General features: G+C 40.4%; 5 protein-coding genes across 8 annotated transcripts in view; 3 read left to right on the top strand and 2 right to left on the bottom strand.

Annotated features, from left to right (window-relative positions):
- The window catches only part of ankrd10b (ankyrin repeat domain 10b), a 14,223-nt gene extending 13,049 nt beyond the window's left edge, over positions 1-1,174 (top strand). The window contains exon 6 of the mRNA XM_005945890.3: positions 588-1,174. Coding sequence (XP_005945952.1) covers positions 588-787 — 200 coding nt within the window. The 3' untranslated portion in view covers positions 788-1,174. The remainder of the gene's footprint in view (positions 1-587) is intronic.
- A 505-nt stretch (positions 1,175-1,679) lies between these two features.
- On the top strand, positions 1,680-5,364 carry ube2al (ubiquitin conjugating enzyme E2 A, like). Of its 2 annotated transcripts, XM_005945893.3 has the most exons (7): positions 1,685-1,733; positions 1,830-1,880; positions 3,403-3,483; positions 3,571-3,596; positions 3,753-3,842; positions 3,916-4,004; positions 4,603-5,364. In XM_005945893.3, exons 2-7 carry the CDS (start codon positions 1,837-1,839, stop codon positions 4,729-4,731), a joined length of 459 nt encoding a protein of 152 aa, XP_005945955.1. In that variant the 5' UTR covers positions 1,685-1,733; positions 1,830-1,836; the 3' UTR covers positions 4,732-5,364. The 2 variants fall into 2 exon arrangements, with proteins under 2 accessions (XP_005945954.1, XP_005945955.1); XM_005945892.3 differs by having other exon boundaries at positions 1,680-1,880.
- Positions 5,365-5,938: 574 nt separating this feature from the next.
- On the bottom strand, positions 5,939-11,136 carry ing1 (inhibitor of growth family, member 1). The gene is made up of 4 exons (XM_005945891.3): positions 10,985-11,136; positions 9,737-9,916; positions 7,969-8,117; positions 5,939-6,901 (listed from the first exon to the last, which is right to left on the bottom strand). The coding sequence occupies exons 2-4, from the start codon at positions 9,873-9,875 to the stop codon at positions 6,269-6,271; spliced, it is 921 nt and encodes a 306-aa protein (XP_005945953.1). The 5' UTR covers positions 9,876-9,916; positions 10,985-11,136; the 3' UTR covers positions 5,939-6,268.
- A 214-nt stretch (positions 11,137-11,350) lies between these two features.
- Positions 11,351-16,673, bottom strand: naxd (NAD(P)HX dehydratase). Of its 3 annotated transcripts, XM_005945896.3 has the most exons (11): positions 15,121-16,251; positions 14,579-15,019; positions 14,294-14,444; positions 14,153-14,198; positions 13,964-14,052; positions 13,082-13,190; positions 12,802-12,852; positions 12,607-12,711; positions 12,383-12,503; positions 12,145-12,268; positions 11,351-11,819 (listed from the first exon to the last, which is right to left on the bottom strand). In XM_005945896.3, the coding sequence occupies exons 1-11, from the start codon at positions 15,632-15,634 to the stop codon at positions 11,669-11,671; spliced, it is 1,902 nt and encodes a 633-aa protein (XP_005945958.1). In that variant the 5' UTR covers positions 15,635-16,251; the 3' UTR covers positions 11,351-11,668. The 3 variants fall into 3 exon arrangements, with proteins under 3 accessions (XP_005945958.1, XP_005945959.1, XP_005945960.1); XM_005945897.3 differs by lacking the exons at positions 14,579-15,019; positions 15,121-16,251 and adding an exon at positions 16,258-16,673; XM_005945898.3 differs by lacking the exons at positions 14,579-15,019; positions 15,121-16,251 and adding an exon at positions 16,434-16,669.
- Positions 16,674-18,235: 1,562 nt separating this feature from the next.
- On the top strand, positions 18,236-24,440 carry rab20 (RAB20, member RAS oncogene family). The gene is made up of 2 exons (XM_005945895.2): positions 18,236-18,697; positions 23,217-24,440. The coding sequence occupies exons 1-2, from the start codon at positions 18,508-18,510 to the stop codon at positions 23,807-23,809; spliced, it is 783 nt and encodes a 260-aa protein (XP_005945957.1). The 5' UTR covers positions 18,236-18,507; the 3' UTR covers positions 23,810-24,440.
- The last annotated feature ends 31 nt before the right edge of the window (positions 24,441-24,471 follow it).

Consider the following 24,471-nt stretch of genomic DNA (forward strand, 5'->3'; position numbering starts at 1 on the left):
AAGTTTATAAATGTGGCCTTTGTTTTCTTGGTGTCTTTTTTTTTTTTTTTTTTTTCTCTTCTGTCTCACAACATCTGTGTTTTGTTTTTTGTTTTTTTTAAAATGCTTACATTTTTCAGATGATTGCAAATACAGTGCCTTTGACATTTTTTACAATTCTGCTTGTGATGTTGGGTCATGGAGCTTAAAAGACTTGTGATTTTTCTTGTGAAATGACACAGAACTAGGTCATGGTGGTACAACGCAAATTGTATGTCAGAATTACTACAGATCAGGACGTGACCTATTTTAAAACAAGGTCTCAGGTCAAAACTTTTGAGATTGCATAAACCTGTGGAGTCTATTTCGCAATTTATTGATCTCTTTTTTTTTTAAAATCCAAAGAGTTGGATACCACTTGATGTGTGTTGAAAGCTGGCCATGTAATAGACATTATTTTTACATGGCTGCTTACAGAATTGTAGTAAAAAGAATTTTAAATAGTTGTGCAAAACAAAATCGCCCCCTGCCTCGTTTGTTCTCTATTAGAGTCAGGAACACGATCAAAACAATTTGTTTGCCCTTTTGACTATTTGTTTCATTTACAGTGGCAGGTGAAAGACACTGTGAGGACTTTTTCTCAAACGGCCCAACAGCAGAAATCCTCCTTGACCACCACATCCACAGCGGCTCACCTGAGATCATTAGCACTGGAGGCAGTCAGGTGGAGCACCTGAAGTCTGTGAAAGCGGAGCAGTTCTATGACCACACCCTCTTCAGCACCATGCTTCTTTACCATGGATCCTAAAATACAAAAGTGATCTTCCTGACACCTCTTCCTTTTTGCCTGAAACTCATCTAAGCCTAAACAAGCATTCATTCGCCTTAAAGCCACAGAGTGGTCACGATCATTGAATTTCTTTGTTATTAACAGCAGAGCCACTGTTCTGGATGGGTCTGAAACTGCATTAATAAAGCAGCGTAAAAAGTGGATTTTTGTGTTGTTAAAGACAAAAAAAGTTAATGTTTAGTTCTTGTTGTGATTTATGCTACAAATAGCAGTTTTCTTTGAATACACTAAAGTAAGCATTTGAGATGAACCACTGCCAGTGCTGAAATTTTGTTTGTCTCAATATGTTAAAAAATGGAAACACATAAGATGTAATTCATTAAAAAAAGGCTTTCCAAAGTTTGATTTTTCTCCGTACATCTTGTTCTGCTTCCTGCCATAGATGGCTTATGAAATAATGTGTGTAGAGAATCATGGTATCCTACTTTCTTTTTCTATCCATTAGATATCTACATTAAAGTTACTGGTGTGCTCGCTTAATACAGAAAACTGCTTTAAAAGTTGCACTCTCACGTGCTGGCACAGCTGTCATAGGGCCGACCTTCATCATAGCTGCTCAGCACAAACTTCCCGTCATCGAGGCTACGTCACCGTGGCCACGCCCCGCGCCACCCTTAACTCGAATGGGGTGGGGAGTTGATTCCAATCAAATAAAATATTGTATTAGATAAATCTATCGTGTTGAAAGGAAGTACCGCGTTTTTATAGAAACTACTTATGCTAACAACACAAAATGTCTACTGACATTTTCATGCTAGAAATTTCAGGTTTGCTTAGTAATCAATCGCAGATGTCCCCCCCCCCCCTTCCTTCTTGATGTGGTATCGTCCTGTGTAAATCTATGTACGCAAACCAGAGCGTCATATTAGCTTTATAGGACGACGGAAGAGTCGGGCTCCCATCTGTAAGGTTTCTGTAACGTTCTCAAATTACATTAACTATAATATAGGCAAATAAGCTCCTGTCAACTATTTTGCCTTGTCTGTACGTATTCTTCAAGTTAAGCTATGTCAACCCCGGCCAGAAGAAGACTTATGAGAGATTTTAAACGGTGAGTTGGTGTACAGGAATTATGCCGACATCGTTAGCCGTTTTGTCAGCTTGTGCTAGCCCGACATAGCTAATCGCTGTTTTTTTTTTTAGGATATAGTCAATTTTAGGAGTTTCCTGTGTAAAAACAACCACAAGGCAACCGCTATAGATTATCGTATGCTTCTGCGAATGTGAATCATTTATGTGAAATATTTTTTTTCAAAGCGCTTCGTCTTTCCGTGACGCTAACGGATCTAGCTAATGCTAGCAGGTTGGTTGACTAAGGCTTCTGTCAACGTACAGCTCGTAGCTGACTCTTTAAACCTTTTAGCTTTGAATATGCGTGAGGAATGGCCGGACGGACATTTTTCATGGTTTAAACATTTTTTTCAACGCATTCAACCCCAGTACTCCACGAATGTATTCCTTCCGTTTATCTTATATTTCCGCTTCATAGTTGCGTTGTTGACCAGCACAAACGGTTCGGCATCCCCACGGTCTTAAACTTACAAAAGTTTGAGTTAATGGGGCAAATAATGACGCCAAGAAGCGAAACAGAATAAAGTTAGATTGTTATGTAAATTTCCGAGTAGAAATCAATATGTCAAAGGTGAGAAACAACAGTAAAACAAAGCGAATGCCAGGCCGTGTATTGGCCTTCAGGTCCCTTTATAACCGTAATGTAACACTGCCCACGGAAAATGTTTTGGGGTTTTTTTCTTTGTAAGAGATCCTAACTGTTTATCGTAGTGAGTTACTGGACCTCTTCGGGGTCCTTAAACGTGTTTTGATCTCACTGTAAAGCGAGCCTCTGGTCTTTTGATTATGTCATATTTGAAAAATCAGGATTCAGGAATGTGAGCAGGTATTTCCAGGTGTTTGGGAGGGATATGGTGTAGCCCAAACCTATTACTGATATGGCTTTTTAATTTTTTTCTTTTATTCATGTTTAGTTTCATCTTCAGTGAATTTTGCGGTTTTCTGGGTATTTTGTATTTTCATTGTGTTTTGTATTTTTATCTTTATGTGGAGGGGCCAAGATTTAAGTTCCGAATAAACACAACACTTTGTGAAGGCAGGTGACTCAGTTATGTGGAGATAAGTGCCAATAAATGGGTAGTGATTGAGCATCTCACAGCAGAACAATTATATAATGTTTCTGAGGCTTCATTGCAAGTTAGGTAGTTATGGTAATTTTAAATTTTAACAGCTAACTTTGAGCAGGCACAATATAAGCATCTTTGTCGCTCATGATGTAACTAATTCTGTATTTAGTAAATAATAGTTCCTACCGTTTATCATTAATGGCACTGACACATTGTGTTAGAAAAAGGAAACCATGGCAACAGCTGTGTTTCCAAGTATGGTATGTTTGTTTGACCTTATAAATGTGGGTGTGGTTAGACAATGAAAGGAGACATTTGATTGTGAAATACACCTTTCTGTGGACTCAGTGGAGAAATACAGTCTCTGGTCATTACCTTTGAGGCCTTGAAACTTTGCTTCAGTGTATTTATTTACTTAACCTTTTGGGTATGCAGTCTACAAGAGGATCCTCCAGCTGGTGTCAGTGGTGCCCCTTCTGAAAACAACATCATGGTGTGGAATGCAGTCATTTTTGGGTAAGAAATTAATTTGGTTCTGAAGTGTAGATCTTAATTTTTGTGTCTGAACAAATGACAAAATATCGCTTTTCTCTAAATTCGCAGCCCTGAAGGAACTCCCTTTGAGGATGGTAAGTACCCCACTGTATATGGAGATAGATAAAGTTAAATGTAGTAACTTAATCAAAAATCTCACTGAATAGAATTAATTGAAAGAGACTCCTCAAGTCACATCTCCACAGTGTCCTCAGTTGGTCCAAAATCTCATATGTGTTCCTTTGTTTCAGGTACATTTAAACTCATCGTAGAATTCACAGAAGAATATCCCAACAAACCCCCTACAGTGCGATTTGTGTCAAAGATGTTTCATCCAAATGGTAAGAACATGATCACCTGCTGCCTCGTTATAGTGTTATTTGTGGCCTGTTAATAATTGTTTTTTCTCTACAGTCTACGCGGATGGCAGTATATGTTTAGACATCCTACAGAATCGTTGGAGCCCCACTTATGATGTGTCTTCTATTCTAACATCTATCCAGGTAATAAGTGTCAATATTTAACAGTAAAAGAAAAGATTTCATTATTATGGCATATTATTGTTAATTTGATTATGGAAACATTAAGTGCATTTCCAAATCATTGTGGCAATATTATAATAGAAATAATATGTATATATTTCTCTGAGAAACGAAAAGCTGCTACTGCAAATTCAGGCTCATCCACTGAGACTAAGTTTAATGTCAGTGTGTAGGACTGCAGCTGACCACCCACTGATTGAATAATCTCCACTCATATCATGTGAACTAAACAAATGTCCCAAAGTGTAAGCTTAAACATATCGGTAACATCTGAGAATTTCTGAATATTATTTTCTTATATAGCAACTCATTTATAATGTAGTGTTGATTCATTAAGTGCTGTTAATACATGAAAATAATCAATATACAAATGATAGAAGATTTAAATTTATGATTAAATTCAAAAGATTAGAGATTTTAGTTTGTAAAAGTACAGTGGCAAACTGGAAAATTCTCAGTATTGTGCAATAACATTGAGTAGATGAATAAGTTGATTCAGGTTTGTTGTTTTCCATTTAAATATTCTCGCCTTCTGTATTAATCTTCTCTCCCCCTGCAGTCCCTGCTTGATGAGCCAAACCCCAACAGTCCGGCCAACAGCCAGGCAGCTCAGCTGTACCAGGAGAACAAACGAGAATATGAGAAACGCGTCTCTGCCATCGTAGAACAAAGCTGGAGAGACAGTTGACCTGATACTTGTGATTGCTTCTCTCCGTCCATTGTTAAGCTGTGTGTGCTGCAAGTTTTAGTGGAATACCTCTTAATTTTTTGACCCTCCCCTCTTTTAATTTTAAGCTTTTATGCACTTTACCCTCAACTTTCCATCATAAAACATCTTGTTCCTGCCCAACAAAGAGGGCCTTTTTTTTTTCTATTCTCGCCCCCTTTTTAAGTTCATCAGGGGAAATGTGCTGAATCTTGCCTTGATGTAATATCATTATGGACTTGAGGGCCATTACTTAAAATCCTGGTGTGTTCCAACTTGCTCTAATAACTCCATGATTAATTGTTTTGTCTCAAGAGGGTACATCGTTAAGTCATGGGTCCTTTTCTGTTGTGAGCCTGATTTGTTGTCAGTTTATTTTCATAAGGCAGTTGGATACTGAGCAGCCTGATTATCACAGACTACAATTAAATCACCTTTACACCATGTCCTTGGCTGTGTTGTGAACTGTTACATGCATGACGGAGTGTATTCACTTTCCCGTTCACTTGTGTATATAAGAAACCTGCAACTGAAATTATGTACAGATTTTGCACTGGTTGTCCCCATGTCACCTTTTCCAGTACTTGTAAATAAAAAAAAAAAAAGGCAAAGTCATCCTTGTATGGATATGCATTTTCTTTCAAGTTGTTAGTGCACAAGTTATTTTACTTTCCAAGGTTTGAGCATAAATGTTCGTAGCAACAACGGCCACTTGCGTAGGGTATGTCGTAGGCTCTACGGAGATTCGTAGTCAGGCTAGTCAGTCAGTCTAAATCAGGCCTTGTCTGGGAAAGTGGATCACAGTAAAGCTAAAGTTCTCATAAGATCTGTTTCTAGAGATGGTGATGCCAGAAAATCCACTATATATGGTCTTATTTTGAGATCTTTGTTGAAACAGCAAAATAAAATTATATTCAATATAAGTTAAAATGCACTCTCAACTGACAGTTCTTTATGCAATACTGGAGAATCATTAGCTTTTACCTAAAACTCATTAAATACATTTTAAACATCTCATTTTATCATAAAAGTAGCATCCATGTTGCTCTTGTACAATGTTCTAGTAAAATGCAGTAAGCCGCAATTCAGTTGTAATTACAGATCAATGATTACAGAAAACGATGCATCTGAAATCATCACACAGTGAACTTTGAGTGTTGACTATAAAGTAGTGTTGAAGAACACAGAATTCATGTTTCTACTTTGTTTTTTATTTGAGTTTATATAGTTAAGCTTGTGATGTTGCATGCAAGATGAACACAAAGAGGGATGATGTGCAGGACAGCTTGTTACAAACATGCACATGGTTGTGTACTGTACTACAGCTACTGTTTGTAAACAACCAGGAGATGGCATTCTCGTTTCTCAGGTACACAGCTGTTACAAAAATAACTATTTACAACACCCCTCTCTTCGTGGATTTTTTTTTTTTTTTTAGCAAACACTGTTAACTGGAAATGAAGACTAATATAGATAAAATTACATTTTTCACACAGGAATGTTCATGGGGCCAGGTGAGCTACCTGTTGTAGGCTCTCTCCTTCTTAGCCCTTTCTAAGGCTTTGTCCATGGTCTTCTCGTTTTCGCCTCTACACTTCGGGCAGTACCACTTGCCTTTAGGCTTATGATGGAGCCCGACACAGGAGAAATGAAACCACTCAATGGGACATTCGTCATTATCGCAGCCAATCATCTCGCCGTAAGACACCTGTTCGCACAGGCAATATGTTGGCTCATCCGGATCGATGGGCAGGTCCGGAGGAGACACTTCTCTCTCTGATTTTCCTTTTGACCTTTTCTTTTTCTTGGAAGATGTTTTGGCCTTCTTTTCCCGAGACACCCCCACTCCCACTTCCTCAGCATGATCCAGACCCCCGTAGCTTTCCCGATTTTCTCCATTTTTCTGACGTCGTGAGCGTTTCCCTCCCGCCTTTTCTCCACCGCCTGAAGATGATGTGACCTCATCACGCTTCTTGTCGTGGTGACTGGGTTTGCCCACAGTAACTGTAGCTGATGTTGAGGACATCAAAGACGATGCAGTGGTTGTCATGGAGGTGGCCGGAGGAATGTGACTTTCTGGGATTTCTTGAGAGGAAAGGAGTAGTTCTGAATGCCAGTCTATTTGTCGCGTTCGGTTCTCAACCAGCTCCACCTGGAAAAAAGAAAGAACATTCATGTTTTGTTTTTTATTTTTTCCAAGTTCACCTAATTTATTTGACAATGTAGACTAAACCATCACACTTAAATAATCCTGAATACAAATCTATGTGAGAAACCCCAAACTACATCAGTATCTGCCATGTCTGTGCCCCGACAGAGCCAATCAACAGCTGAACCTGAAAACACACGAGCCATGTTGCTTGAACTTGCACGAATAAAGGACTCTCATTAATCATCGTGAAGCCTAAATCCTTTTTGGTTTATGTTTTTGTGAAGAGACAATCTGTAGCTCCCTTGGATGCACTGTACGTTTTAAAAAGCCAACTCTGATTAAGATTTGTTGAACATAAATTTTGCCTTCTTTGCTGAATTAACTAGAAAGAAGTTCATGCTTTCAGCAGTTTAGGCTTAGCTGACGTCTAGGGGCTTACAAATGTTACTATAAACAGGTTTACACAGAGTAAACCTGTGTTTGTAGAGGGAGGGATGCGTGCCAAATGGACTAAAAGGATTTTAGCAGCGTATCTGGTTCCACTCCTGGTCGCCCAGTCCTTCCCTGCATGTCATTCCCTCTGTACCCCATTTCCTGTTTATCGCTACTGTGCTATCCATATAAAGGCAAGAGCCTGAAAATAGTTTAAAAAATATATATATAAATGTGAATGTTCATAGAGAAATTATTATCAAAGCATTAATTATGTATCACAAAAGGAACACAACCCAACTGAACTTTGACATACCAAACATGCCAAACAGGAAGGTCAAACATAGTGTTGTGTTTCTGGTAACTGCCTAGCTTGTATCTACAACAGAGTTATTTAATGTTTACTGCTGGAGTCTTGTAAATGTTTAGATTTTTTTTTTTCTTTCTTTCTACAACAGATTTCCAAAAAATGTAAACATAAAGCTCATTCAGTCCTGATACAAAAGATCCATAAAACCCATTAATCAGGGTAAGCGTTCTTGCACATATGTCACAGAAGAAGAGTAACGTAGATTCATCAATACACACATTAAGACCCGAAAGCTACTTTTTTGTCCAGTTTTTCTTCCACGTACCATTTGACCAGCAATCTGGATCTTTTCATCTCCAAGCTCCTGACTGCGAATCAGCGCCCTCTGAATAGACAACTGAAGCTTGCGCCTCTGAAGGGAGTCAGATTCACGGCGATACCGCTCATAAGCATCATCAAGCTCCTTCAGAACATCTGACCAAAAAAAAAAAAAAAAAAAAAAAAAAGAACAGAACCGAAATACACCCCATGTTCAATAGTATACTTGTTGTTGTTGTTTTTTTAACCCTCATTAAAACAGACGGAGCAGCAGCATGACTACAGGTTGAAAAGGAAGAAAAATAAATCATTGCAATCTTTTGTATTACTTTGGATTTCTTTCAGACAGTTGACAATATGTCAGGCAAAGTTAACACTCAAGCATTACTACTACATTACAGTTTTAATCAAAATCTTCTGGAAGCAAGTGTCACTAACGTTTACTGTAACTAAATAAACACTGTATTTCGATCATGTATTATGTGGTTAAAAATGAGATTAAACTGATTGCCAAAAGCTGATTAACATCTGGTGCAAATATTATAGTAATGTAATTATACATAGCAAGTAAATGTTATTTATTAATGCCATATGCACTAGTAGTGCATATGGCACCATTTCTCTTTTGCTTAATCTCTTATAGTCTCATGTTTTATTTTTTTATTTAATGTAATTTCTTAAATTACTTTATTTCATCACTGTTATAAATAAAACTTTGCACCACCTCACATAATAAGTCCTTGAGTATGGGACTGTAGTAAATACAATACTTTTATCCATCCATTCTCTTCTGCTTGTCCAATTCAGAATCACAGAGGTGCTGGAACTAGCTGTCATACGCTGAGAGGTGAGGGACACCTCGGATAGGTCACCAGGGCTAACACAAGGAGCTCACAACACATCAAGCTCACATACTGTGAATTTACAATCACCAATACACCTAACCCCGTGTATGTTTTACCACCGAGGTAGGAAGCCAGAGTACTGGGAGGGAGGCCATTGGGAAGAACATGCCAACTCCACACAGAAAGGTCTCAGACTGGATTCAAACCAAGGACCTTCTTCTGAGGCAGTAGTGTTAACCCATTGTGCCACAGGATATTTTTATTTGTACTGTTTATGCAACTGTTGTAAACAGTGATTTCCCTTGTAGGATAAATCAAGTATCTATCATACATGTGGGATTAGAGCTCTGGGTAGCTCCCCAACTGGGTCTAGAGAGTACTTTAAATTCAGGGAATTTAAAATAGAAAGTAGCTCGTCCACAGAAGGACTGGTAGCTCCCCTTACGATAAGGGTTCAGATCGCGCGAACAGGTGTGAAATGTGTGTGTTTAGTTAGTTTGTTTGTTTGCTTGTTTTAATCAATTTTAAATCATGCTTTTTATTTGTTTTTGTTTCTAATGTCTCTGTAAAGCACTTTGAATCACCTTGTTGTTGAATTGTGCTATACAAATAAATTTGCCTTGCCTTGCCTTACAGTATTTAATTGCCGGTTGCAAGGTATATAATACAGCAACTGCTACTGTAGTACATACAATGGCGATTACACACTTGTATATACTACTGTGTGGCTGTAGGTTAACCATCCTATCCATTTGTTCACCTGTAAAATGCACACTTTAAATCACAAATCTTTCTAGACTTTATTAAATTTAATGTGATATATATATACACACACACACACACACACACACACACACACACACACACACACACATAAATTATTTCACTATGAAACCTAAACAAATGTAAACATCAAAGGGTAATCTTTACCTTGATACTTGGCATCAATTTCCTTCATGAGGGACACGCTCCTTTGCAAGTCAAAAGGAAGGGACTCCACAAGGTCCAAATACTCCTCCACATAGTTCACAACAACGTGACCTGGGTCACCATTGGTCGGGTTCAGCATTGCGGATCCGTTTCCCCGCCGGCGCACTCCTACACCAGCACCTGTTAACAACATTAGCTTTTTCATTGATGAATCTAATACTCAAGTTTGCAAGTAACTATTACTTCACTGCCTCAAACGTTTTTGATTGAAGCATCATAACGTGTGTTTTACAGCGTTTTCGTCGTGTTTACTAACACCTGTAATCAAGAATCAGTTCTGGGCTGCAGACATACAGAAGAGAAGACAACTGATCTGCAGTCAGCCATACTGATGAAATTGCTACGTGTACTGCGAATGTGCCAACTGTTAGCTAACTCGAACTACCAATGCAGGATCTGCAAAGAAATACAAGACCCGGTGACTTCCGGTGGATAGCTGATAACTTGAAGTTGCTCGTATGGGGTATCCTTACTGCAAGGTCTTCACAACTACAACGGAGCAGACAACTGTAATGCTAGCTAGCAGTGTTTCCCGGGGAACTGTAATCATTTTGGCTATGTGGAAGAATCACAGATGGATATGCTAACACAAAGCCTGCCACAAACAACAGGACACAAGTGAACTGCTGTGTTTGAATATTTCATCAAAAGCAGCAGCCGCCCTGTCGTGTCTAATGTTTGCCAAAGCTAACTACAGCAGCTATCCTGCCCTGCTGCTGCGGAGTCCATTTTAACGACAAGTAACGATACCCAACTTTTCCCAGTTTGCAAGTTTATGAATCTCTCAGTCTGCACCACACACTTATGAAAATGGGATTTTCAAAATGTGGCGTTAACTGTGGAACTCGCTGCTAAATGTTTTGGAAAGTTACATCTTAATGTGACAAACAACGCTTTGAACAACGGTCACCGAAGTGAATACGTTTCACCTTCAACACATTAAGCACCCGCTGAACATTTACGGACAATTCTAGCTAACACGACGCGGACAAACAGAATGGTCTTTTACTGCTTTGGCACTTTAAAGTGGTCTTTACGCGTTGGCTTCGGCGTGTCTGTTAGCTGGATTAGCCGACTAGCTTATAACAATACTAAACGAAATTCAGCTCCAATCCTTACGGAAATACAGAGCAGATACCTCGCCACACTCATTCAGTTGCCATATAAGCGGAGGGTAAGTAAACTTACCTGTGAATACTCCGAGTTAACCTTACAGACTCTGTGATGCTGCTGTGGGTCTTGTTGCTAACGCTAGGTAGTGTGTGTGTGTGTGTGTGTAACTACGGTGGACTCGCAACAACGGTGCTAGCTAATTCAGCTATGCGCATGCGCCGCATACTTTACACGAATCACACACGCCTCACTCTTCTGCTTTTAGGTTTACGATGCTGCAACCAACCAAAACACTTTGTTGTCCAGCAGGTATCGGTTTTCATGGACTTTACAAGTTAATATTCCCCACTGACTCTATAAAAGTCACGTTTTCTGCAGTCACTCACCCAGTAATACTTCCATGATGGCTTTTAAGAACTTTGTCGAAACAAACAAACAAAATCACATTTATAATTTATTTCAAAATGTATACAGGTTTCTGGTTTAGTGTGAGCCCATTCATCCTAATGTCTCAGTCTCTTTGGTGGGCTTGGTGAAGGCATTCATTATTCAACTAGTGGTTTTCTTTTTGTTACTTTTCCATTAAACACAACACAAACAACATGTCAGTGTGTATATTTTGCACCAAATTTCGATTCCGGGTTCAAATCAGTCATTAAAATTCAGCTAAAGAAGAACATTTCTTTCAATCCCGAAAAGGTTACGTTAGGAGCGTAAAATTAATTCTCTTTTTACAACTGTTTGCATCGCTGACTGTTTTTAGCTTTCGAACAGCTTTTTGAAGGCTGAGCTGATCTCCTGGATCATGTCTGACGTGGTGGTGGACCTGCCGTGCCGCTGGAATGCTTGACTGTTGCACTGCCTGGTGAGCGAACAAGCACCAAATGCAGCAACCACTGAGGGATTCATACTATAGGAGAGCAAAGGGAAAGAAGAAGGGAAAAAAAAAAAAAAAGAGAATATACATCCAAATAAAGTGAACACGTACATTTCTCTGTGCAACATCACACTTTATGCATTCATTACATAGGAAAAGCCAAAAAATCATCGTGAGAAGTGGTCAGAACGTTTGGCGATAATTTTTATACACTCTCAGCATGTAAATAAGTGCACTCTGTAGGTAATGTGTGTAAATATATTTTAAAAAAAAACTATTTTTTATCCATTGAGCCCTGATAAGCTTGGCCTATACATTCATTCAAACATAGCACAAAAAGCAAAAATCATGCCTTCACCTTCTGATCATTCCTGCTGTGGAAGCAGCATGGGCCCAGTGTGCCAGCACTCCCATAGATCCAGAAAGGAGATCCCCCTGTCCACCGCATCGTCTCCCGCTGCCTTCTAAGTTGCATGAGTACACTACAAACAGCAGCACACGACACAGCATCACAAAAGGAGCTCCGAAGCATCTGAGAATAAACAGAGTGAACGATCAGCCGGAAGAAATTAAAGCACGTTCTGTTTGATGCCAACCTTTGCTGCCATCTGTGATGAAATCCTGCTCCCCCTTCAGCACCAAGGTGAGGTTGCCCATAGCTACACTGAGCTGCATGACGCTCCGCTGATAATCACTGCTGTCCATGGGCTCATGGTGCTAATGCACACAGACAAGGTAAAAAGACACACATCAGCATAGAGGATCACATGTTATTTGCTGTCAACTAGTGAGTGGGACTGAATTGTGCCAAGAAACTTACCAATGCCTCATACAATCGAGTGAATTCCATGAAGTTAGGCGTAAGGATGCCCTTCTGGTACCCTTGGATAACAGATGGTTGCTGTGTAACCAGCCATAATCCATCCTGTTAAGAATGATCACACACACTATGTATGACTTAGCAAATGAAACACCTTCTGCTCCACAGCTGGGACTTTATTTTATCAAGACTTACTGCATCAATGACTATGGGGATATCTCTTGCTTTCGACTTCTCAATGACCTCCTGAAATAGAGAGAGAGAGAGAGAGAGAGAGAGCACAGGGTCTGTCTTTAATAAGCCTTCCGTTGGGGTGGGGAAAAAAAAAAGAAGAAGTAATTTATCAGCCACCAGTAACACTTGTGCTATAACAAGTGCTAGCAATAAGACTAGTCCGCCATGCTTATGCAGAAGTATCTAGCAGAGTAGCCGAGACTGTGTTAAGCGCAAGGAAGAATGAATGTGCTCCACGTGCCTTTGCTGTTTTCAATAATAAGTCTTCTCTTCCTAAGCCTGGTCCCACCACAAGTCCGTGTAGTCTTGGAAGCCATTTTTCTATTTCTTCCACTGCGTTAGGACTGTCCCTTCATTCACACACATACACACAGATTGTCAGACATGCTGGAATGCACAATTAATCCCAAATTTTCCAATTAGTTTGCAAGGAAAACACACACACACACAAAGTGAAGACTGATAACACTGTAACGGGTCTCTGAAGTGAGCAAACACAAATAGAAAGCAGTCGATGTTAAGGTTTTCTGTAAGTGCCTCTTGTAGAGAAATGAGCCTTTTAACATTTTTTTGCTATAACAAGCTAATAATGGCTTTCTAAGAGCACACTGGCACAGGCTCACCAAACTGAAACGCAGTCGTTAATGTTACTGTAAGGTTCCCAAGCCGCTCCAGCCACGACAAGTAAGCGTGAGCTGTGAAGGTTTGTACTGTCACACTGACAGAATACCCAGAATTATGACACTACCAGAAATGTAAATATTTAGGACAGTGATTACAGAATCATTGTGAGAAAGCAGCGTGTTAATTATAACACGCAACGTTTAATACAACGGAGTAGAGTGATGATAGTGAAATGCAGAATTTGGCTCCAAATAACATTACAACTCACAACAAAAAAAGAAGACGTGCGCAACTATTTATTTTGAAAATCTTATGCCTCGCCACAAAGCCTGGGTAAACTTTGATGTTTTTGCTTGCAATAACACACTGTAACATTTGTGAATGCATCCAAATACCAGTGCATAATGCTAATAAATACACACCATTGCACTCTCAATGATCCAACTGCTACCAGCTACTTCAAATACTACAGAAAGATTATTATTGGCTCTGTACTTACAGAACTGGATGGACTATGAGCTCAGGGCTGTATGATTTGATTACAACTGCAGCATCTTTGGTGCAGAACACGTGAGACAAGTCAGCCCCCTGGAGATGAGGAAAAAAAATGTATATACAATATACAATTAGAAAAAAAAAAAATTAAAAAATGAATGGACAAAATTGATAGTCAAGCTTTACTGCCTACCACTTTTAAAGCAGAGATGGCAGCAAAGTAAGGAGCTCCAGTGTAGCTTTAGAGATTAGAGATGAAGAGAAATTAGGGCAAATGTTCCACTGAATTTGTTTTTTTCTTTTAAATCATGCAGGAATCTTTTATGCAACATACTCTTGACATCCTCCAATGATCCCAATACGTCCATCTTGTCCCTTGTGTTTTTTGGATGTCAGCGGAGGGACTATGTTCTTTACCAGTGGCAGGATGTCATCCTCCATACCTCTGTGCGACGTGGAGCCCAAACCGTAGAAGCGCTCAAAAACTGAGGAGATAAACAAAGTGAGAGTGTTCAGCGTACGAGCTAGTTTCAAACCACTGTGCTTTCACGTTACAGCTAATCTGCCTTCAGGTTTCTCTCCACATCAAGGCTTCACGCGTAGCGCCGGAACTAAATACCTAACGCCTGAGGGTCTGCGCTCAGAAATGGATTCTGCTGTGTGAGAGAGTCTGTCTGGGGCGAAGGGCGTTTGGGATGACCGGAGTGGCCACGTGTATGCGACGGGGAGGTACTGGAAATGACCGGAGCGCGGCCAGGATTCGCCGTCTTGGACGGAGCGGATGCTGAGCCGGAGGAGGAGATGCTGGCGAACATCTGGCCAAGCATCTGAAGCATCTGCAGTTCCCGGGCATGCTCAGTTTCCCGGCGCCGGTCTTCTGCTTGCAAGCGCTGCTCCTCCATCCGGTAGAAGTTTTCCTCGGCTTGGGCGCTCTGCTCCAGGAACTGCTCCATCAGCTTCTCCATGGGGAAATTGGCGCGTCGCTTCCTGGGCCGTTTGGGCGCTCTGGCTGACAAACAGCTGGCCGACTGGCTGCTGTTAGGCGGCTTCGCACAAGTCCCTGAAGTGGAGAAGGGTGTGACATTATGTTAGCACACATACTCGAGTCACAGAAACATGATAAAGCCATGAAAAAGTGATAGTGGATAAGGTTGGACTCACCATTATTCCCCACTGTCACTTTAACCGGAATGGGGATGGGAACAGTTGGGTATTCCAACTTGACTTCAGTCTCAGCGGGATAAGGACACTCCCCTGTGCTCTCAGAGTAAGCATCCTGAGCATCTTCCCCATCCTCCTCCGGGCCATCGACGGCCTCCTCTCCTCCCGCACCGCTGTCTATAAACTCCTGGGCGTCCAGACTCGGCCGGTTACTCAAAATCCTCTCCATGGTGTCATAAAACTTGCAGATCTTGTGATACTGCCCATTATTCCGCAGATTGCCCTCCTTCGCCAACAAGTACTGCCTCTTGAGGCTCTTGATCCGCACCCTACACTGCTCGGGCGTCCTTTCAAACCCCATGGCTCCCAGCCTCCGGGAGACGTCGCGGTACACGAAGCTGTTTCGGAAGTTTCCATCCAGCGCCGCCTGGATGTCCTGCTCTCCCCAGATGTTCAGCAGCGTCCTCGTCTCCACGTCCGACCAGAGGAAGCCCCGCGTTGTGTTCGCTTGCATAGCTGATCCAAAACAGGCCGTCTCCCGGCGTAACCTCCACCCCCGGGGAATAAGTTGATTGGAGATGTTGACACTGCGGATTATGACGGCCGTTTGCTCTGGGTCTCTGCGCTCAGCCGCATCAATGCCGCGGACCACCGTCAGCCCAAACAACGACAAACGGCCATTTCGCTAGCTCAGAAGGACCAGCCGGGGTAATAATTTTGGTCTTAAACTTGAAGATCATCACAACGTGTGCAGGTCAAACTATTTGTTAGCTAGCTAAAAGCCTAGCCTTCTGTGTTTATCTCATTCGTGTCGTTGTCAAAATGCGTAGCTCTGGGATAAACCGACAGGAGATCGGCTACAAGAGCCGTTTTCAAGCGGTAACACTACATCGAGTAAATGTCCAAACTGACCTCTGATCAGTCCTTTGAGGTTAACTTCACCTTTCTCCGCCTGGTCCCCCGCCCCGCGAACGCATTTCTGCGGGGTCCTAGAGACCCACCTCAACAACGAGCCAAACTGTCAGCTGCTCGGCCAACATGGAGAGCACTGGACGACTCTAACGGCTCACCTAACGTTACAGTCTAAAGCTAAGTTTTAATGAAGTAAAACTTTGAGATAACGTCAGTCTCTTTTACCTTTCTCGTTTAAACAGGCCAAGGCGGCGATAAGCGACAGTGCAACTGGGATCGAGCAAAAAGCGAGCGCTTGAATCTGTTGAGGCATGCTCTCATTGTTTGTCTGACTGCAGTCACCCACTCTCGGAGCTTTATCACGGGCTGCACAGCCCTCTGTGGCACTCAGCTGTCCTTACCTAAACTGGAGCTGCGCTTCAACGCCGACAAGTGAACGCAAGTTAGCCTGATCATGAGGCGCCCTATAACCCAGCGCAGTACTACAGGAAGCGTGTGATGCCTTTAAAGGCTGCTCGGACACTCCTACATCCAAGTGGGCTGAGGGTGAAATCTGATGTCGACGAGCCATCAAACCGGAAGCAGGTTTAAGCATGCGCTGCTTCAGCAGGGCCGGATTCTGAGACAACAAGCCCTCCTCCATAATAAAATGAAGCACACATCAAAATAGACACAGAAGAGTAATAAGGTGCAGATGTTTTTAAGTTTATTTGCAGTTTTCATCTATTTGTGCTGATTTTAAGTTTTTTTTTCCAGCCATATTGCAAGTATAACCGTCTGTTTGCCTCTGTTTTTAGAAGTTTTGTATTTTTTAATACTCATTATTCAACCCCTCTGCCATAAAGAATTCTTCAGGAGGTCAGTCCTACTATGCACTATGAAAGTGTAGAGGTGGTAACAGGCGAACACACGTGAACTGTCAGGCACGAGATCCCATACACACATAATTTTAGAAGCATGTCAAAAAAAAATTATTTTACGTAGCCTATTTTTATTTATCAAGTCTTCATTTCTAAACAAATATAATATCACCCTTAAAACTACAATTGAATTCACAGATTTAATGCATAAATTAAAATATTTTGTAACTGTAACTGTTTATCTAACCTTCTTCTGGTTATTGTTATATTTATTGTGAATAGATCACATGTTTCGATCGAAGCAGAAACATGATTGTTAAATATTTTTTACTTTCTTACAAATATCAGTCTACATTTTAGGCAGGCCATTGGCATAAAGTGAATGAATATTTATTTCTCAGCTAATAATTATAATGATCATGATCATCATCATCATCATCATCATCATCATCATCATCATCATCATCATCATCATGTTTTTGGTCCAGATTTTAAAGACCACATTGGCATTTTTTAGCCATTTGTCTCAGCCTGACAACAAAAAAATTTTTTTAATCCTCCAAACTAACAGAAAAACACAATTAAGCGACACTATACCACTAAGAGAGCGTAAAATCCCAGAAGAATGTGTGTTATGCTTAGTTTGAAAACTAATACCCGCCCACCGAGTAATTAAAAATCGGAATTATAGACAGTTTTACTTTTCTCCCTGGGTTTTGTCTGGTAGGCATAAAACAACTTCAGGCTTGACCACTCAAATCACACTTAAGCCTTGGAGACTGCTACTAACACCACACTAAAGGCATAAATATAACCATAAGGAATGCTTTGAGGAGAGGTATATTATGTAATATTTGCTGTCAGTGCATTTTAATGAAAGAGGAAGAAGAAAATCAGACAGGGGTCTTTGTATTTTCAATGCAACTCTGTCCCTTTTTTTCGTCATTGTGTGTAAAATTGTCCTACTCAAAAGGCTGCCCTCAATCTTTTTTAATAATACCAATATTGACTAAGTAGTTTTTATTTATGATTATTTCCCAGCAGCATATACAGCCTATACACTTGAACTTATTTGACTTAGGCACAGTTATTATTATTATTATTATTATTATTATTATTATTATTATTATTATTATTATTATTATTATTATTATTATAAAAAGAAAAAGAAAAAAACGACTATTTTCAAGTTTTCAAGTTCAGTTATAACAATAATAATAATAATAATAATAATAATAATAATAATAATAATAATAACTGAACTTGAAAACTTGAAAATAGTCGTTTTTTTCTTTTGTTCCCACTGTCCACTAGAGGCCGTCCACGTCCTCCTCCACCTGGAAGACACGGTTCAGAGCAAATTCTCCTCGTTGGTCTGCGGCTCGTCATCTACTTCCTGTTTTACCTCAGTGACTTTTTGAAGTTCGGACTTGGACAGCAGATTTGAGAATGAGCTAACACCGGATAGACACGTTATCAGAAGTGAACTTTCGTTCAGAAAATGACGTTTGTCAGAGGAATTCGCGACCAGCCTGCGGTGTTTTTCACGAGTTAGAGCGCGTCTTCGCTCCGAGCGTCAGAGAAATAAAATAGCGGGACCGAACAAGCCAGCGTCATGCCCGAGGTGTCGAAGATGAAGAGGCCCGACGTCAAGGTTGTTCTCCTGGGAGACATGAACGTGGGGAAGACGTCGCTGCTCCACAGGTACATGGAGAGGAAGTTCAAAGAGACCGTCAGCACCGTCGGAGGGGCATTTTTCCTCAAACAATGGGGACCTTACAATATCTCAATATGGGACACAGCTGGTAATCCATCCTTTACTCTACCCTCTTTCCCCAATGTTTACTCTAGACTCTTAACGTGCCTTCTTCCGGTGGTTCAGTGCCTTTGTTTACCTGATAAGGAATGATCCGTTCATCTGAGGTAATCACTGCCATGTGACCTCTCTGTCTGTTCAGACGGCCTAAGCTTTTAGTCTGACTTTTATTCCCTTTAGTCACTTTTTAAAAATATTTCCAGAGTCGATCTTATCGTAAAAGCTGACCGAGTTCCTCAAAAATAAGCATGGTATTTATTGATCTGTGGGTAGATAGGAAATAAGTGGAGTTTTCATTTGGTCTGCATGGAAAAAAGTCCGTTTCACTTCCCCTTCAAGGGACTACTTTAATATTTAAAGAAAATACGACTTTTAAGTGACATATTAAAGAGATTTCTACCATTTAAAAAAGAAAAAAAGTCAACATAAGGACTATTTCATGTTACAGTACAATCATGATGCGTTACTCACTATTATGATGTTATCACAATACTGCACTGTAAGCATGATGTATTAAAAGCGACACCAGGATATCTTTGCAGTTAGTTGGGCTCAAGGGAGAAAAATGCTTCGGGGGGGGAAAAAAACTAAAAGTAGGGATTAATTTCTCATTTATTCATTTATTTGAGAATCTCAACCACGAGGAATCCTGAAGAAGTAACTTTCGTATATATGGTCCCACCAACATCAGAAACACGGACATCTGTTCTGGGTATTATGCAATATTAACGGTAATTGTGACATAAAGATCTGTCAGTGAGCTATTCTGGAAAACAAACCAGTTTTTCTTCTTTCTTTCTTTTTGATAAGTGGGCTTTCAAAGAGCAAGAGAATATCAGTTTTAGTTTGTTATCATCACAGGTAATGGCAGATATTTTAGTCATGAAGAATCAAAAGTGTATTAATAATGAATGTAACCGATTAAAGTAACACACACAAAAACTCCCCCACAAAAAACAACTTCTCTCTTTAAAACTCAAAGGTGCTGCCAGAAAATCACCCACTATGCAGACAAACACCCCCTGGACAAACCCCACATGTTTTTACATGCTGGCCTTTGTCCTAATTTACCGAAAATGCTCCATTTCTTAAATCAGTTCCCATGTTCACCTCCTTTGTGCTGAACAAGGAAAGAAGCGTGTTTTGTCTTGACTTGTGTTGCTCAATTTGTACTGTGACCCGATAGAGAAATATCATCTGGGTACTTCTGCAGAAATGGTCACATGTATTTGTACGAGGCTTCAGAAAATACAACCACTGCTTTTCTGATTTGGTGGAAAAGTGTGAATAAATTTGGAGCCCCTAAAACTAGACTGTGTGTGTTCAATTGTGCTTTGGGCTCCAGTGCTGAGGGTATTTTTTTTTTATTTTTTTTTTTAATAGTAATTTTTTACCAGAAAATTAAACTTTACATTTTATATAAAGAATGTCAAACTTATTTTACATTGATTTTAGCTGGGCAAGACCAGTGAAACTCCCTTTTCTGTCAGTGTAAAGAAGTTTAAGTTTGCATTACTGAGCTATTTTAACATAAGAACAAGAACTGTGATTTTTGTTTTTTTGTTTTTTGGGAAAAAAAATTCTCAGTTTTTCTGTTTGATTAAAAAATGCTGCTTTGGGCTTAAATTATAAGAAATAAATGTGTGAAATTATAGAAAAAAAACTCCATTAGCTCAGTGTGCAGACTAATGGACACTGTAATTAGAAAATTAGAAAAAATTTTGTTAATTGATAATTTATTTTTTTAACGCAACATAAAAATCTGAAATTAGTATAGTAAATATTGAAAAAAAACCTATAGCTTTCTAGTATTTCATTGTTTATCTATTACTTACTTCCATTGGTGTAGTATGAATCGTCATGGGAACGTCTTTTCTTTACAGTAGGAAAAGCTGTAAAAAAAATTCTAAAGTCTACAATTTATGTCATCCTTCAAAATTTCAAAAGCCGTTCAATAGGCCATATTGGAGTGTTTTGCAGGCTGATTCTGGACCTTGAGCCTTATGTTTGGCACCCCTGTTTTACATGTTATGTGTCTGAAATTGTTCACTTATTGGACAAACAGCCACTGAAGTTTTGATTTGAAATCAAAAGGAAAGTTTTTATTGTGACTCTGCAACCTGAAAATGAAAGTATTATTAGTACAACTCCAACAGTTTTCCTGCTGACTAAACTAAAATGATTACTGACTGAGTTAAATGTAGGTCAGTCATTATATTTCTGTCTGTGCGATAGTAAGTGAAATATAGGTCAGTTCTTCAGTTATTTGTCCTTTAATAATGCACCAAGTGAATAACGCCCTTCATTATAGAGGGTTTCTCATAGGCAGAGCCAGCTTGTTTTTTCTCTGTGATATTGAATATTGTGTCACAGTGTATTCAGATAAACTCATTTGGCCTTTTCTGTTGGTCGTGATAGGAACAATCCAGTAACTGCTGGTGAATAAGCTCGGCGCTGACTGTATTCAAGTGTTGTGTAAACAAGAATTAGGGCAAACCTTGTACTTCACAGAAATGGAGCTGGTGAACCATCGAGATAAGGAAAGTCTGGCCATGTCACCAGTGAGCCATTTCCTGGCTGTGTTCCCCAACTCCACGACCTCTGTGTCAAGTCCCTGCTGAGTGCAGTTAGCGCTGAGTCGTTTCAGTTGTTGCCTATATTTCGGTATACACCACAAAGCTGTGATAGTGTGGAAGTCTTGAGTGCTGTTGTTCTTATTTTTGTTAATCCGTGAAACTCTAAGCTGCCTGCTTCTTTACTAGTCTTTTCAGTTACATTCTGTTGTGCGGGCCTTCATGCTGTCGGGCCTCTTCCTCTTAAAAGTCACATGATGAAGTTATGACAGGAGGAATTGAGTCCCCGTGCTTTAACCTGTCTTTTCCAAAGTTACATGTAGCAGTATTTTCCCAGAGAAGCAGGGGAGCTGAGTAAGTTGTTGTACATTCCTGCCATTTGAGCTGACGAAATAAAAAAGAAAATTCTTTATTTGTCAATGAGAAGGGGGGTGAAGAAAAAGTACCGTTTGCTGCTTTTCTTTTTCATATATGAGTCTGTCATCAGTATCTTTAAATGATGGCTAGGGAAAACAAACTAATAAATCATCAATCACTTGATAAAAAACACAGCAGATGCATAAATACTGCTTCCAGGTTTTGTATAGCAAAGTAAGCACACTAACAAAACAGCTTTGCTATAAATCTGTCTTTGTGAGGGTTAGAATGTTCAGTTATTTCCTGGAATGGATTGACAAAGGCTGCAAAGCACGGTGGTTAACACTTTCACCTCAAAGCAACAGCAAGGAGGTCTGCATGTTCTCACCGTGTCTGCGTGGGCGGTTTTTTAGCCCTGCGGTCAACATGCGACTTGTCCAGGATCTACCCTGCGCTCTCGCCTGTGATAGCTGGGATGGGCTCAAGCCTCACTGTGACCCTGAACTGGATAAGCAGAAAAGATGGATGAATGGGTTTGATTGGGGCACTTCCTATTCTTGATGGTAACTTTTAAGGCAGTAGATTGTGGTGGTGTTGAAGTGCAGCATTTGCCTTCAGCAGCATTACATTCCAGACCGTTTAAATCCACCCACTCCTGTCAGTTGACTGATTGGCATTCTAATATAAAACGACTGTTTGTGAATGGAAAAACACACACACACACACACACACACACACACACACACACAAACTGGTCTCAGCGATCTTTTTAAGAGGAGTTTGGGATTAATACCGTTGTCAAACATTGAACTTACGACGCAGCCTGGCTTTGGTTGCCTTGTCATATTCCATTTTATACAAACATATTTTTTGTGTCGAAGTACTGCAGAACCACACTGTTTAGCTCGGGTGTCATCTGTTTACTTTCCCCCCTCACTTGTTTACAACTATCAGAGGGAGAGAGAGGGGGCTGCAGTTATCCTTGAACCACTAACTGCCGTTCTGCCATAACAAAATAAGAATAATATGTTCAATCAAATATTAATTATGCAAGTTCGTCAATGTTTAAACATCTAGTTACGTACATCTTACTAGTCTCTAGTAATGAAGTTAAATTCAGTTTTATTTATATAGCGCCAAATCCCAACAGTCGCCTCAAGTTTCATTATATCCTAAGGTAAAGACTCAACAATAATATGAAGAAAACCACAACAATTAGTCGACCTCCTGCCCTTAAATTGTGGGTTAGGCTAGAAGGAAATATGAAAAGCTGCAACATGCAACAACAACAAACATCCCAAAATATCTCAGTGCACTCACTTGTAAAACAGTGCCCCCTGGTGGGGAAGGTTTTTGTTAAAGTCTGTAGAGGTTAAAGTGCACTGGATTCACACAATGCGCCCTTTCAAGCATTCTGCATATTTCAATAACAAAGATTGTTTCTGTTTTCAAACTGCTGACTGTCACACAATGTCTTTCCGTTGCTCGTACAGAAAATCTTTTTTCCTTTTTTTTAAAAAAAATGAGTGCTCGTGGTGAGTCGGTACTCACTCTTTTGACCTGCCTTTGTCTCCTCAGGCCGGGAACAGTTCCACGGTCTGGGATCCATGTACTGTCGAGGTGCAGCCGCAGTCATCCTCACTTACGACGTCACCAACTGGCAGAGCCTAGCTGAGCTGGAGGAGCGCTTCCTGTCCCTGACTGACACCGCTAACCATGACTGCATCTACGCCTTAGTGGGAAACAAGGCGGATCTCACAGACTCCAAAGCCCAGCTATGCCACGACTCAGATGGCCTAGTCAAGGACCGAACTGAGTGCAACCAGGAGTGCGAGGTGCTGTCTGGTTGTCCCACGCCGCCGGCCTCCCCTACATCCCTACCTGGCGTGATGCTTCGCAAGCAGGTGATCAATGAGGATGCAGTGGCTCTTTATGGGAGAATACTGCGCTATAAGGGCCTGGAGGAAAAGAACAGCTTGCCAGCAGAGAAGATGTGCTTCGAGACGAGTGCCAAGACCGGCTATAACGTGGACACCCTGTTTGAGACGCTGTTTGATCTGGTGCTGCCTTCCATTCTAAGGAAGAGGCAAGAGAATCAGGAATCTCCTACTGTGGATCTAGAGGAATGCAGGATGGTCGGCAGCAAGAAGGGAAGATCTGGCTGCTGTTAGGGGCCAAAGAGAGGTGAGGAAGAGGAGGCGGAGGCCACCTGTAGGCTCATTTTTAACCAAAGGCAATCACCAGGATAGTCTGATGACCAAATGCATACTGTGATGGTACTTTTCCTTTCTTTTTTCTTTTTTTTCCCTCTTGCCTTAACTGAGACCAAACCGTGTTAATGACCTCTTGGTAAAACACAAATCTACACTTCTGATGCTGTGAAGATCATAGTGTCCAGAGAGATTTTTCCCATGTTTCTTTGTAAGGAAGGGACATAAAATGCACGGCGCATTATCACTCTTTGTTTCTGAAACTTTCCACTTTAATGACTCGAACTGCACTAATAGCCCAAACGTGCTCCTGAGGACAGATGTCACTGCCGTTTGTCAGCGTTTCGCCACCAGAATTTCACGCACATGTAACAGCACTAATTAGTTAGGCTGCACGTTGCACTGTTTATGATGAATTGTAAGGTTTTATTAATCAGACTTTAAAGTTCTGTCACTGTTGAAACTGATCTTTATATTTTATCTGCACTTTTTGGAACTTTTCGATGAGTGTATTTAAAAATAAATAAATAAATAAAAATACAGGTGTTCGAATTTTTAAGCATTCTGTCGTAATAAAGATTTTTTTATTTTGCACTTTGCAGTCTGCTTTGTGAGATTCAGAA

This window comes from Haplochromis burtoni, unplaced genomic scaffold, assembly GCF_018398535.1.
Source record: "Haplochromis burtoni strain Fernald_Lab_line unplaced genomic scaffold, NCSU_Asbu1 Contig_462, whole genome shotgun sequence".
Classification (NCBI taxonomy): domain Eukaryota; kingdom Metazoa; phylum Chordata; class Actinopteri; order Cichliformes; family Cichlidae; genus Haplochromis; species Haplochromis burtoni.

Bases quoted from the DNA above. Each gene is read 5' to 3' on its own strand.
- rab20 (XM_005945895.2), top strand. From the start codon at position 18,508: ATGCCCGAGGTGTCGAAGATGAAGAGGCCCGACGTCAAGGTTGTTCTC. The intron at 18,698-23,216 runs GTAATCCATCCT...TTGTCTCCTCAG, and splicing joins CTCAATATGGGACACAGCTG to GCCGGGAACAGTTCCACGGT.
- ing1 (XM_005945891.3), bottom strand. From the start codon at position 9,875: ATGCTGAACCCGACCAATGGTGACCCAGGTCACGTTGTTGTGAACTAT. The intron at 8,118-9,736 runs GTAAAGATTACC...TTTTTTGGTCAG, and splicing joins AATTGATGCCAAGTATCAAG to ATGTTCTGAAGGAGCTTGAT. The intron at 6,902-7,968 runs GTACGTGGAAGA...TCTTTTTTCCAG, and splicing joins TCCAGATTGCTGGTCAAATG to GTGGAGCTGGTTGAGAACCG.
- naxd (XM_005945896.3), bottom strand. From the start codon at position 15,634: ATGCAAGCGAACACAACGCGGGGCTTCCTCTGGTCGGACGTGGAGACG. The intron at 14,445-14,578 runs GTATTTAGTTCC...TTATCTCCTCAG, and splicing joins CGCAGACCCTCAGGCGTTAG to TTTTTGAGCGCTTCTACGGT. The intron at 13,191-13,963 runs GTAAGTACAGAG...GTGTGAATGAAG, and splicing joins CTCATAGTCCATCCAGTTCT to GGACAGTCCTAACGCAGTGG.
- ube2al (XM_005945892.3), top strand. From the start codon at position 1,837: ATGTCAACCCCGGCCAGAAGAAGACTTATGAGAGATTTTAAACG. The intron at 3,843-3,915 runs GTAAGAACATGA...TTTTCTCTACAG, and splicing joins AAAGATGTTTCATCCAAATG to TCTACGCGGATGGCAGTATA. The intron at 4,005-4,602 runs GTAATAAGTGTC...CTCCCCCTGCAG, and splicing joins CTATTCTAACATCTATCCAG to TCCCTGCTTGATGAGCCAAA.